The 14,765-nt window shown below is 34.9% G+C and overlaps 1 protein-coding gene across 11 annotated transcripts in view; it reads left to right on the forward strand.

The window, feature by feature from the left end:
* The window catches only part of Cntln (centlein), a 189,274-nt gene that overhangs the window by 42,382 nt on the left and 132,127 nt on the right, over positions 1 to 14,765 (forward strand). For all 11 annotated transcript variants that reach the window (XM_048355133.1, XM_048354721.1, XM_048354966.1 and 8 more), the window contains exons 6-7: positions 1,589 to 1,722; positions 13,303 to 13,465. In XM_048355133.1, coding sequence (XP_048211090.1) covers positions 1,589 to 1,722; positions 13,303 to 13,465 — 297 coding nt within the window. The remainder of the gene's footprint in view (positions 1 to 1,588; positions 1,723 to 13,302; positions 13,466 to 14,765) is intronic.

Consider the following 14,765-nt stretch of genomic DNA (forward strand, 5'->3'; position numbering starts at 1 on the left):
ATTCTATGTCTTCTAATTGGAAAACAAGTTATTAATGTTCAGTATTATTATTGAAAGGCATATAGTATGTTATTTTGTTTTTGTAATGTTTGGGTCTTTCCTAATCTTCATTTTCTAAATAATTCTGTGATTTTATCTCTCTTAGTTTTGTGAATTTTTTCTTAATGAGACTTTAAAAATTTTGTGAATTTATAGTCAATTCTATTATTTTCTTTTCTAATGTTTTTACTGTAAGAGTTTATATGATAAAGCTTTTTGTCATCTTAAAGTTTTAATTTCTTTTTAAGTAATTTGAGTTATGATGCCCACTTTTAATGAACACTTTTAAAATTACATAATTTAGTGCTGGTGGCTCATGCTAGCTACCCAGGAGGCTAAGATCTGAGGATCATGGTTCAAAGCCAGCCTGGGCAGAAAAGTCCATGAGACTTTTTATCTCTGATAAACTACTCAGACATAGTTGGAAGTGGTGCTTTGGCTCAAGTGATGCTGTGGCTCAGGGGTAGAGCATTAGCCTTGAGCACAAAGAGGCTCAGGGACAGTGCCCAGGTCCTGAGTTCAAGCCCCAAGACTGGCAATGTATATATATATACATATACATATATGTATATATTTATAAGTTTAATAATTTCTATAAATTTTTATTGGTTTCAAATTCTTGATTAAAATTTTGCTTTTTATTATTAGTGTTTGAATTCAGGCCCTCACCAATGCTACACACTGTTTCCTGCCCAGGAGCTCTTCTAAACCCAGCAGGATTCTGCCCATTTTAGACTTCCCACTGTTGATGCAATGACAGGTGCAAGTATCCACTCCTAGCTTCTTCTCTTGAGATAGTCTGTGTATTTTTCTGTCTGGGTTCAATCATCCCAACATTAGCCTGGAATCCTGACATCTTAACCTTGCTTGAGGCTAGGATGACAGGTGCATGCCACTGCCTACCAGTGGGTTTGAAGGGTCTTGTCAACTTTTTTTTTTTCAGGCTTTCCTCAAACCACAGTCTTCTTATTCTCAGCTTCAGTAAGCTATTATAAGTTTTTATGTGTCTGAAAAAATATCTCTAAATATAATAACTTAGTGTTGATGTTCATTATTGAAAAGGGAAACTGGGGTTTGAACTCAAGATCTGACAACTGTTAGGCAGGTACTCTACCACATGAGCCATGTCCCTAGTCTCCTCTTTTGCTTGTTAGTTTTTCTTTGGGTCTTGCTTGCATTTATGCCTGACCTTGGACTGCAGTCCTTCCACCTATGCCTTCTGCATAGCATGGACTACAGGCACATGTCACCATATCTGTTGGTTGAGATATAGTCTCACTACCTTTTTGCTCTGAATAGCTTTGAACCATGATTCTTTTAATCTATCCCTTTTTTAAGAGTTCTTTTTTTTTAATTGTCAAACTGATGTACAGAGAGTAGGTGGAAGTACATGTATGTACCACCACAATCTAGTCTAAAAATTTTTAAGTGAAAATATTGAAATATGACTTTTCTATCATGTGATAGCATATATATGTATATATATATATCCTCTTGTTACATTTAACTTGCATTATATTTGATTGTAATATAAGTGCTCTAATTTTAGGCTTTTGAAGATGAGTTAATTGAAGCCAAGAAAGAAATTGAAGTGTCACAGAATAAATATAATGCTCTATCATTACAATTGGATAATAAACAGACTGAACTTCTCCAAAAGGACATGGATATTACCCTGGTCAGGTGAGTATATTAATGTTTAATTTAGCATTAAGAATATGTTATTAATTATTCAATATGACAACATTTATGTTTGTTGTTAACATTTATAAATGACAACAATGTGTCCTCTGTTGTTTTATACTTTTACACATTGAAATCTGAAATTGTGACTATTAACATGTGAACCTTAGGGAATTAATGGCCCACAGGACTGGTTGAGCATAGTCAAGGAGTACCCTTTTTTCCAGTTTTTAACAAGAAAAATAAATTCATATTTTGTTTCCTTTTCAAGCTTCTGACCACATGTTATAATAGAATATTAAGTGAGGAAAAACCTGGGAATTTTAATTTTATGTTCTACATAGTTTCAGTTTGTGAAATATTCTTTTTATATTAGCATGTATAAAGTGGAATTAGTTGAAAAGGAAACATACAACTGTGTTTTTAATGTGTCATGAAAAATATTAGTACTATGTACTATGTAGTATTAACTTCTTACTTAATTTGATTGGAAAATGATGTTAGAGATGAGGTTAATGGTCTAATATGTGTATCCACATGTATACATGGTATGTATGTGTTTAGGTTGTTGCAAAAGAGCATGAAAATAAGTGTTTATTAAAGTATATGATAACATTGATCAAGATGCATAAACTAAGATGTTTAATTAACCCCCCTTGAATAACTATTTAAAGATAATACAATAAATAGAAGTTTATGAAAAATGTAATAATACAATTTATTTTTATCTAATAAAAAGTGTTGTATATTAGATTAGGGTAGTCATTACCATTCTGGTACACATTGGAGTAGAATTATTTTTTATTGTAAAGATGATGTACAGAGGGGTTACAGTTATGTAAATCAGGTATTGAGTACATTTCTTTTTAAACAGTGTCGCCTCTTCTCTCATTTTCCCTTTCAGTCCACCTCCCTCATAAATTGTAAAGTTCAAATTGTAAAGCATAGTGTTTAGTGAGTATCACTACTGAATTAGTTCAGCCTTTGTCCCACCATTTTTGTGCTTTCCTTTGCCCTCCCCAAATCAGATAAACTCACACACAAAACAAAAGGTACATAAATTAAAAACAGTGATAAAAGAGGAAAAACTGGGAAAAACCCACAAAAAATAAAATAAAAAAACCTCTTTGTTTCAATTTCTTGGAGTTCATTTCAATAATCATCATTTTAGGTGATCACATGCATACAGCTATTGAGTCCTTGTGATCCTCTTCTAAGAATATCTGGAGTAGAATACTTTCAGTAAATTTGAATTATGAATTTTCTTTGATATAAAATAAATATAAAATAAAATGAAAATGAATTAGAATTTTAATAAATTACTTTCATCATATTTTTTTATCTTATATAAGTAAGTAAACACTTTATAAATGATAGACTATTTGGCCTATTAACTCATAGTGTATTTTTAAAGCCAGTAATGTAATATCAAAGTATTCTAAATAGGGATAGAAACTTAGGTAGGAAATTAAGTTTTTAAAAAAATCTATGTTGAATTTTTATCGATTGTCTAAGGTATGTATGCCTATCTGTACACATCTATCATTTGATGGATCTGGGTCTGAAACCCAGGGTTGCAGACATGCTAAACAAATTCTTGGAATAATTTTTTTGTGTGTGTGCCAGTCTTGGGGCTTGAACTCAGGAACTAGGCGCTGTCCCCAAGCTTTTGTGCTCAAGGCTAGTGCTCTACCACTTGAGCCACAGCTCTATTTCCAGCTATTTAGAGATTAAATTGTGATAAGGATCCTATGAATTTTCCTGCCCATTTTGGCTTCAAACTGTGATTCTCAGAGCTCAGCCTCCTGTGTAGCTAGGATTACAGATGTGAGCCACAGACACCCAGCCTGGAAAAATTTTTTAAGTGATTTATTTTTGTCCTTTTCCTGTTAGATATTACAAATTTTGGAGATTTTTTTTAGTTTAAAAGTTTCCCAAACTTTTAAAGTTGATGTTTATACATTTTTATATTGAAATTTTTGACCGTTTCACACATTGAGTTGAAAATGGTCTTTTTACATATATCCATTTATCATAGTCTTATTATATGAAGACTTTTATAAATAACCTAATCCATGAGATTGTTCACCTTGCTTTATTTCTTATGTGAACTCCTTTATGTAGTTCACAGATATTGGGTTGGTTTTCTGAAGATATTCCATAGTGTAGTATCAGTAGTGCTAATACATTTTCCTTAGAATATATTAATCCATACCTGGGAGCACTGATTTGCACCTGTCATCCTAATCTACATAAGATGATAATATTGGATGATCAAGGGACCAAGCAGCATGGGAAGAAAGGTCCATAAGATTCCATCACAATAGAAAGATATTGGGCATGGTGGTTTAAAACGTACCTGTCATCCAAGTTAGTACCAGAAGTGTAAAATAAGTGGGCTTAAGTCTAGTTGCATGCCCAGAGCAGCAAGTGAGACCGTATCTAAAAAATAACCAGCACAGTGGTGGAGTACCTGCTCTAGTTTTAAACTCCACTACTGCTACACAAAACAAACAGAAAAACAGACCTTTCATAATATAGTCCAAAAATACCCATTATATTTTAGAGCATTTACTTGGTACCAGGCAATTGGGTGGAACATGGGGTGCAATGTTAAGTACATGGGATTATAATAATTATGTTTTCCACTAATGTTAATCTATGTGTGTATATCTAGGATTCATGTATTTAAGACTGGAGTTTTGGTTTAAGTTGTAGAGTACCAGCTGAGCAAGCAAGTCAAGCAAGGGCAAGATGTTGAGTTAAAACCTCTTTGCTGGCATATGGGAGCCCCTCATTTGTAATAATTAGTATATGAGTTGTTTGTTTCTTATTTGGTATTTTGTTAGAAATTAAACTTACAAGTTTCTGGGTACCAGTGGCTCCCACATGTAATCTTACCTACTCAAGAGGTTGAGATCTAAAGATTATAGTTCAAAACCAGCCTGGAAAGACTGCTCCTGAGACTTTTGTACAATTAACAACCTGAAAAATGCTGAAAGTGGAGCTGTGGCTCAAGTGTTAGCCCTGACTACAGAATATCTCAGGGACAGTGCTATCTCTGAGTTCAAGTTAACCTAATGAAAACTGACATATTTATGCTATTGAGTCTATTTCCTGCATTAAAATATTTTGTTATTTCTCTTACAGGTTTTGAACACATTTTGCTAAATTTATTTCAAGTTGCTTCATAGTTTTTTGGTTGCTATTTTAAATAATTTTTATTATAAGCTTGTTATACATATATGAATTTTTTTTTTTTTTTTGGCCAGTCCTGGGCCTTGAGCTCAGGGCCTGAGCACTGTCCCTGGCTTCTCTTTGCTCAAGGCTAGCACTCTACCACTTGAGCCACAGCACAGCGCCCCTTCTGGCTGTTTTCTATATATGTGTTACTGGGGAATCGAACCCAGGGCTTCATGTATACGAGGCAAGTGCTCTTGCCACTAGGCCATATTCCCAGCCCCCATATATGAATTTTTATATATGAAAATATTGTGTGTGTGTGTATGTGTGTATGTGTATGTGATGGTGGTGGTGGAGGAGGCTGTGATGTTAGTTGTGATGGTATTCTTGAACTCAGGTCCTTGAGCTCTCACTTGGTATGTTTTGCTCATGTCTGATACTCTACCACTTGAACCATACTTCCAGCTTTTTTTTTGGTCAGTCCTGGGCCTTGGACTCAGGCCTGAGCACTGTCCCTGGCTTCTCTTTGCTCAAGGCTAGCACTCTGCCACTTGAGCCACAGTGCCACTTCTGGCCGTTTTCTATATATGTGGTGCTGGGGTATCGAACCCAGGGCTTCATGTATATGAGACAAGCACTCTTGTCACTAGTCCATGTTCCCAGCCCCCACTTCCAGCTTTTTGTAGTTAATTTAAGAGTCTGGAAGATTTTTTCTGCCTAAGTTGACTGAGCTTCTCAGATCTGTCTCCTGAGTAGCTAAAATTATGGTTGTGAGTCACTTATGTCCAGCTGTATATGTTTCACTGTAACAATTTTATTTTTAGTTTTTTGGCTTTTATTATGAATTAATACTTTTTGCTTTCTTTATTTTTTGTTTCTAATTCCTCTAGAATTAATGTTCTATTCTTTTGTATTTTTGCTTACATTTATGTAATTAACAAAAATAATGGCATAACTATTTTGGTATAAATGATATATGCAAATTGTTGAAAACATATATAGTATAGAAGGTACAAAGAACCTAGACTTATAGTAAAATATTTACAGTAAAAAAGATTTACAGTAAAAATTCAATTCTGGAGAAATAAAAGTATTAAAATTTGTGAGCATCATCCTGAATGATTTTTCTTAGTCCATTTTTTTTGAAAATCTTTATAGAAGTTTACATGTTAAAGGGACTATACCATGCACATTCTTTTAGTAACTAACAACTAGGTTTTGTGGGTTTTTTTTCAGTTAATGGCATTCTGATGTGAAATGGAAGGAATTACTATCTCAGACAATTATTATTCTCTGTAAGAATCACTAATGCCATCTTTCCAAAACTTAGAAAAAGATGACATGATAGGCTTGGAAGATAATATTATTATTTATTTACAATTCTTTTTCATTTAAGTTGAATTTTCTATCCTGCTATGCATTGGAAAATAGCACATAAATTAATTGTAAGCTCACTTCAATTTGTATCTCAAAATTGTACCATTTATTGCCTCTTGTATAATTGCATGTCCACAAATGTTTAGCCCTAATTCTACATTATATTTCTATGCTCATTGGTGAACTTTTGGCCATGACATAACATGCTACACTTTTTTGATTCATTTATTAGAATATCACTGCAATATTTAGCCATGTCACTTATTATAACAAGTATAAAACAAGAGTGAGAATGATATGTCCTATGCCTTGGTGAATGTTTGAAAAGAATCATTGCTTAGTTTGTCTCTGCTTTTACCTACTGTCAGAGGTGTGGTACATTCCATGTAGCCTGCTAGTCCAGCCCTTTGTGTCTTGGCTATCAAACTTGGTTTCTACAGAGGCATTACTAATTTATGCTGTGGCCCACTCAATTTCTTGAGATAAGTATCACTGTAACAAAAAAACCACATTGGATTTATCTTTTAGCAACACAATAATTTTCAGATATTGTAGCATCCATCTTGCCATGGGAAAAAACACTGTTTATTCTCAGCAATTTTTTCTCAGCTCAACCTAGATTTTCCTTTATTCATGAGACCTTTGTCTAGAGGAACTTCTCAGAATTGAAGCTGAAAGAATAATTTTATCTTCTATCATTTTGATTTTTCCTATAACTTCTGGCTTTATGGATTTTAATGTTGTAACGGCATCTTTATTCTTTTTAACAAATATTTTTTATGTTATCCTTTTCATGTCATTCATTCAACAACTGTTTTTATATATTCTAAAAACAGAGAGGGATTAGTACTGGTTATTTGCTTGAGATATCCTATTTCAGTGCAAAGTGAGGGAGGGAGCAAGAATCTGAGTCAAGAATGGACAAAATGCATTACTATGCCATTATGTCACGAGGAGCTAAGAAGTTATAACAGCTACACCGAATTATAGTTTGATGTTACATAGAGAAACCATGGCCTAAGAGCAATATAGTATGTAAAAGTAATAATTTATCTGGCTGTTCTCTTTTTTTTCTTCTTCTTTTCTTTTTTTGATCTCTTATTGTAGAATTTTTTCTACTCTGATACTAGCATAAAGAGGCAACCATAATTAGTATCAGGTGCTTAATCTCAAGTGTTGGGCCCACTTGAATTGTATAAATTTGTTGGGCATTAGCCATGGTAGTTTTTAGGCAGATCAAGGAATTGAATCTAGAAGCCAAAAGTGAGGCAGATTCTGAAAAGACTTATATAATGTGTGATACAACAAGAAATACGAAGGATAGAAAATAGCTCTTCTCTTCACAGCATTCAATAAAAGAATCCTTGCTCTTACAAAGATACTCTTACATCTTGACTTCTATTGAAGTACACCACCTCTTCTCGGGGGGGAGGTGATTGTCTTCTTTTTCATACTTTTTCTAATTTTTCTTTTGAATTTCTTCAGCCAATTCCACTTGAGTATACTTTTTTTTCCGATGTGAACAATATTTTTAAAGTACTCATACCCACATAATTTAAGACTTGCTCATTTTCTTTGTTTTCAAATAAGGAATTTAAACAAGCTTAGTGTTTTCTAGTGGTATAATTGTGTGAGTTACCAAACTTGTTTATTGTCTACTTTGATACTAACCAAGTTTCTCTTTTCACATTTACACTACTGGCATATGTACCTACCACTATATGAACTTATCAGATGATGATGTAGGGAACAAAACATTTCGTTGTCATTCCACTTATTTTTAAAATATTTATTTATTGTCAAAGTGATGTACAGAGAGAGGCGTTACAGTTTCATATGTAAGGCAGTAGGTACATTTCTTGTACAATTTGTTACCTCAACCTCATTTCCCCCCCTCCCCCTCCCTCTTTTCCTCTCCCCCCCATGAGTTGTTCAGTTGGTTTACCAAATGGTTTTGTAAGCATTGTTTTTGGAGTCGTTTGTCTTTTTATCCTTTGTCTCTCGATTTTGATATTCCTTTTCCCTTCCCTAGTTCTAATACAAGTATATACAGTATTCAGGGTACTCAGATGAGATACAGTGATAGCACGAGCACAACCACAGGAAGGGGATACAAGAGGAACAACAACAACCAAAAGTGAGGGTTTCACATGGCATGTTGAAAATAATTACAAAAGTGATATAACACTTGTTTCCATAATGTGGAGTTCATTTCACTTAGTATCATCTTATGTGTTCATAAGGGCATAGCTATTGGGCTCTTGTGATCTTCTGCTATATCTAGCCTAAATGTACTAATACTTCCCTATGAGGCAAACCATAGAGACCATGTTTCTTTGGGTCTGGCTCACTTCACTTAGTATGATTTTTTCCAAGTCCTTCCATTTCCTTATGAATGGGGCAATGTCATTCTTTCTGATATAGGCATAACATTTCATTGTGTACATGTACCACATTTTCCTGATCCATTTGTCTACTGAGGGGCACCTGGGTTGGTTCCATATTTTAGCAATGACAAATTGTGTTGCGATGAACCGATGAACATTGTTGTGCTGGTGGCTTTACTGTGTTCTTGTTTGAAATCTTTTGGGTAGATGCCCAAGAGTGAGGCTGCTGGGTCGTAGCGGAGCTCTATGTTTAACCTTCTGAGGAACCTCCATACAGCTTTCCAAAGTAGCTAAACAAGTTTACATTCCCACCAACAATGTAGTAGGGTTTCCTTTTGGCCACATCACCTCCAGCCTTTGTTATTGTTAGTTTTCCTGCTAATGGACATTGTTACTGGTGTGAGGTTGAATCTCAGTGTTGTTTTGATTTGCGTTTCTTTCTTTCTTTCTTTTTTTTTTTTTTGCCAGTCCTGGGCTTGGACTCAGGGCCTGAGCACTGTCCCTGGCTTCTTTTTGCTCAAGGCTAGCACTCTGCCACTTGAGCCACAGTGCCACTTCTGGCTGTTTTCTATATATGTGGTGCTGGGGAATTGAACCTAGGGCTTCATGTATACAAGGCAAGCACTCTTGCCACTAGGCCATATTCACAGCCCTTGCATTTCTTTTATGGCCAGTGATGTCCAGCACTTTTTCATGTGTCTCTTGGCCATTCTCATTTCCACTTCAGAGAAGTCTCTTTTTAGGTCTTTAGCCCACTTGATGGGACTGTTGGTTCTTTGAGGATTTCTTTTGGAGGAATTTAATTTTTTTAGTTTTGCGTATATTTTAGATATTAGGCCTTTGTCCATTGTATGGCCAGTAAAGATCTCCCAATCTGTGGGCTTTCTGTTTATCGTGCAAGCTATGTCCTTTGCCCTGCAGAAGCTCTGCAGTTTGAGGCAGTCCCATTTGTCCAACCTTTCTTTGATTTGTTGCATTTCTGTTCCTTTATTAAGGAAGTTTCATCCTGTGTGCCAAGGAGCCCAAGTGTTTCTCCTATTCTTGTAGTGTTTGCAGGGTGTCTGATTTTACTTTGAGTCTTTGATCCATTTGGAATTGATTTTGGTGCAGGGTGATATGTAAGGATCTAGTTTTAATTTGTTGCAGGTGTTGAATCAGTTTTGCCAGAACCATTTGTTAAAGAAGCTGACTTTCTTCCATCCTATTTTTTAGCTCCTTTATCAAAGATTAAGTAGACATAGTTCTGTGGGTTCATTCCTGGGTCTTCAGTTCTGTTCCATTAGTCCTCAGGCCTGTTCCTGTGCCAATACCAAGCTGTTTTTATTACTATAGCTTTGTAATACAGCTTGAAGTTTGATATTGTAATTCCTTCAGCACTGTTCTTTCTACTTAGGATTGTTTTTGCTGTTCAGGGTCTTTTATTGTTCCATATGAATTTCTGGATTGCTTCCTTAATTTCATTAAAAAATGGTGTTGGGATATCAATGGGTATTGCGTTGAATTTGTAGAGAGCCTTTGGCAATATTGCCATTTTTGACTATATGAATCCTCCCAATCCAGGAGTATGGGAGGTTTTCCAGTAGTTCTGCCTTAATTTTGTTTTTTCATGTTTTTAAAGTTCTCGTCATAGTGGTCTTTCATTTCTTTGGTTAAGGTTATTCCTAGGTATTTTATGTTTTTTGAGGCTATTGCAAAAGAAGTTGCTTTCCTTATTTCAGCCTTGGTCTTCTGGTCCTTGGCACATAGAAAAGCCATTGATTTTGAGGGTTTATTGTATATCTTGCAACTTTGCCAAAGTTTTGGGTCAGCTCAAGTAACTTGGGAATAGAGTCTTTGGGGTATTTCATATACAGGATCATGTTGTCTGCAAAGAGAGAGGTTAACTTCATCTTTTCCTATTTGGCTCCCCTTTATGTCTTCCTCTTGCCTTATTGGTCTGGCTAGGAATTCTAGTACTATGTTGAAGAGGAGAGAAGAGAGCGTACAACCTTGTCTTGCTCCTGATTTTAGAGGAAATGGCTTTAACTTTTCCCCAACATGAGTAATGTTTGCTGTGGGTTTGTCGTTAACAGCCTTAATTTTATTCAAGAAAGTTCCTTCGAATCCTAGTTTCTCCATAGCTTTTATCATAAATGGGTGCTGTGTTTTATCAAACACTTTTTCCGCATCTAGCGAAATAATCATGTGATTCTTGACCTTGCTCTGGTTGATGTGGTGGATTACATTGATTAAATTTCATATATTGAAACAGCTCTGCATACCGGGGGTTATTCCACTTATGAGAATATGCCCAGGAAATAAGATGAGAAGGGAGATGTTCTTCAGTAAGGTACTTTTTAAGTCTTAAGTGCCACATAATAATATGAGCATCATCTTATTCTTTTTGAATATGTTTCTTATGACTATAGATACATGTATTTTCTTATATATTATCTTTAACGTGAACAATTTTGTTCCTAGAGATTCTGGCTCTTTCACTAAGAAATGGTAATTTCTTATAACATTGGAACAGAAATAAACTTGGTGATGTAAGTTGTGTTGAAAGATGCTATTAGCCTGTCACTGATGGCTCATACCTAAAATCCTAGCTACTCTGAAGCCTAGATCTGAAGATCATGGTTTGAAGCCAGCCTGGGTAGAAAATTGAACCTTTTTTCCATTTGACCATAAAAAAGGTGGAAGTGGAGGTGTGGGTCAAATGGTTGAATGGGTAGCCCTGAGGCCTTGGGCTCAAGACCTAGTACCAGCACAAAGAAAAGAATCTGTAATTTACCTTCACCATGTTTTCTTTCGAAATGAAACATATAGATAGATAAATAGATAGATAGGTAGATAGATAGATAGATAGATCTCCTACATAATATCTTGACTGTTCTCCAATGAACATGCTATGGCTTATTTACTATGCTAATTTTTCTGATTATATTTGTAGAAAATAGCAGTACTCGACAAGTATTATTACTGTAAGTCTATATTCCTTTTCTCTTGTAATTTTCTGGAGGCATCTTACCATTATTGATTCTCTTCTCCTTCTCCATATATAAATTATTATTTTCTTCAAGTTTCTTTAAGGTTTTCATTCTATTTGAGGTCATTAATGTCCTAATCCCCTAAAAAAAAAAGCAGAACTTGTTTTTACTGTATTGGTTTTCACCCATTTTTTTTTTTTTTTTTTTTGCCAGTCCTGGGCTTTGGACTCAGGGCCTGAGCACTGTCCATGGCTTCTTCCCGCTCAAGGCTAGCACTCTGCCACTTGAGCCACAGCGCCGCTTCTGGCCGTTTTCTGTATATGTGGTGCTGGGGAATCGAACCTAGGGCCTCGTGTATCCGAGGCAGGCACTCTTGCCACTAGGCTATATCCCCAGCCCCTTCACCCATGTTTTAACAACTGTCTGATTATTTCTTTTTTACTTTTAAATTTTAGTTTATTTACATGAATTACCAGTTTGAAGCTTTGTTAAGAAAATACTGTTTAAAATGAAATCTCCAAATATGAATAATATAAAGTATAATTTTTTAGGTAGTTCTGGGATTTGAATTTAGGGACTTGTGCCTGATAGGTAGGTCCTGCTCTACTACTTAAGCGTCCTTTTGCTTTATTTTTTGAATAGGGTCTTTCTTTTTGCCTGGGTCAACCAGGAGTGTGATACTCTTACTTGTTCCCCATATTGGAAGAACACACATGTGGGATAATGCACCTGTACCACTGCACCCAGGTGTTACTTTTTGATATGAGGATCTCAGGAGTTTTTGCAGTGGTTGGTCTTGAATCATGGTCCTCAAAATCTCGATGTGTGAGTAGCCAGGATTAAGAGATATGAGCCACCACACTTGGCTTATAAAATAAACTTTGATGAAATGCATTTCTGTAAGTAATTTTCTTTTCAAATTCAATATGCAAAATAATTTCTAATTTTACATAATCTGAACACACAGGACTCATTGCTGTAGCATTCTCAAAATCTCTACCCCAGATGTGTGATTCTACTGGAGCCTCAATTCCATGATGAGCACCTCTATGTCATTTTTCTTCCTGCTTACTAGTATTCACATGGGAGCTTGCATTGACTGGTTTTTCTTCATGCTATTCTCTCTCCTTCTGACTTCTAACTCCTTATCTTTGTCAAATAATTCCATCTTAGGCCCCTGTGATTTCAAACTAGAATTAGCAGTGATCCCTTAAGTATTGGTTTGAAAACTTAGTTTGCCTTTTGCAATTCTTTTAAATGTATTTCAAGTTTTATATTACATAAAGTGAAAGAGAGACTTATCCTGTGTTCAAAACTATTTGATAACTATACTTGAGATTGTTGTTTTTCAATTCTTGGAACTGTGGTGCTGATTTAATTTCAATAGGAAGGTGATCTTATGACCATATATCAAGGGATTTTTATTGCTATTAAGCCATAAAAGAAAATTAATAAGTATTTTCCTTTGAAAGTAGTTCTATCAATACTTCCTAGGTATAGGCGATAAATATCAAATACTTTATATGTTTTTCTATGTTAATGTTTTTCTCTAGTAAAGAATAATAGATGAAAAACAGGAAGCTAACCTACAAACTTAGGTGAACACAGTTATTTATCTGAGATGATTTTTATTCATGTTCACATATATTCTTTGCTTTGCACAGGAAAGAATTGCAAGAACTACAGAACTTATACCAACAAAACAGTGCACATACAGCACAGCAAGCTGAGCTGATCCAGCAGCTTCAGGTCCTCAATATGGACACACAAAAAGTACTGAAAAATCAGGAAGACATTCACACAGCTGAAAGTATATCACATCAAAAAGTATGTTTCTGTTTTTTTCATAAAAGTACAAAATTATATATGTGAATGTAGGAAAATATATGGAATATTATGTTTTAGAAATTTTAGCATTTTCCCATTGCTCCTTTTTATGTCCAAATTAAAAATGAACTATAGTTCAATTTGATAATATTTGAAATTTCCTGACTTTATGTTGAGATATGAATCATCGAAAATATAGATGAACATTTACTTCATAGTTTATTATTTTTTTATAAATTAAAAATTTATATCTTTTGTGAAACATGCCAGGCATATAACCCTTAAACCAAAAAGAATTCAGGGAAAGGAATTACTCAGCCTTCTTTTTATAAGAAGTTATTTGATCAAATATGATTCTGGTTTATGACATAAGAAAACCACATTTTAAAATTGGTATCTGATTTTATTGACAAGTGTGCAAAAACAGAAAGGGAATGTTGGCAAAGTCTTCAGAATGAATATTCTCAAAGGATTTTTCTCTTTTGTATGTTAGTTTTCAGTATTTATTTTATGTTTTAGGACCACATTAAAAACCCTTAGTTGTACTGATTCAGCAGCAACAGTTATAGCTAATAACTTAAACACTATTGAATTATTTATGTATTTGATTTAAATTTTAATTATTTGTTTATTGGCAGAAATAGAATTTAATTCATGTCGTCCTGTATGCCAAGCAGGTGCTATATCACTTTAACCATGTTCCTAGTCCCTTTTTTTTTTTTTTTTGGTGGGTTCTAGGATTTGAACCCTGTACCAGTGCTGTCACTTAGCTCTTCTGCTCAAGGTTAGCACTCTACCAGTTGAGCCACAGCACCACTTCCTTTTTTCTGGTGTTTAATTAACTGGAGATAAGAGTCTCATGGACTTTCTTGCCTGGGCTGTCTTTGAACTGTGATCCTCAGATCTCACCCTCCTCAGTAGCTAGGATTACAGGCGTGAGCCACCAGTGCTTGGCCCCAACCCTTTTTTACTTAGTTATTTTTGAGATAAAGTCTTGTTCCTTTATCCTACATTATTCTTGGACCATGACCAGCCACAAACAACTGTTGTTACCTGTTGGGACAACACTCATCTACCACCATGCCCAGCTTGTTGTTGACATGGGAATTTGTGTTAACCTTTTTTCTAGGCAGGTTTGAACTCCATCTTAATTTCTACTTCTTGAGTAGCTAGGGTATCAGGCATGAGCACTACTTCTGACCCCTATGATAAGTTATTTATATAAATAATTTAAGCTACATTTATATTGACTTACCCTATGATAGCAGTTTTATTCCTCTTGAACAGTTGAGGCTGGTGA

The sequence above is a fragment of the Perognathus longimembris genome, chromosome 1 (assembly GCF_023159225.1).
Source record: "Perognathus longimembris pacificus isolate PPM17 chromosome 1, ASM2315922v1, whole genome shotgun sequence".
Classification (NCBI taxonomy): Eukaryota; Metazoa; Chordata; class Mammalia; order Rodentia; family Heteromyidae; genus Perognathus; species Perognathus longimembris.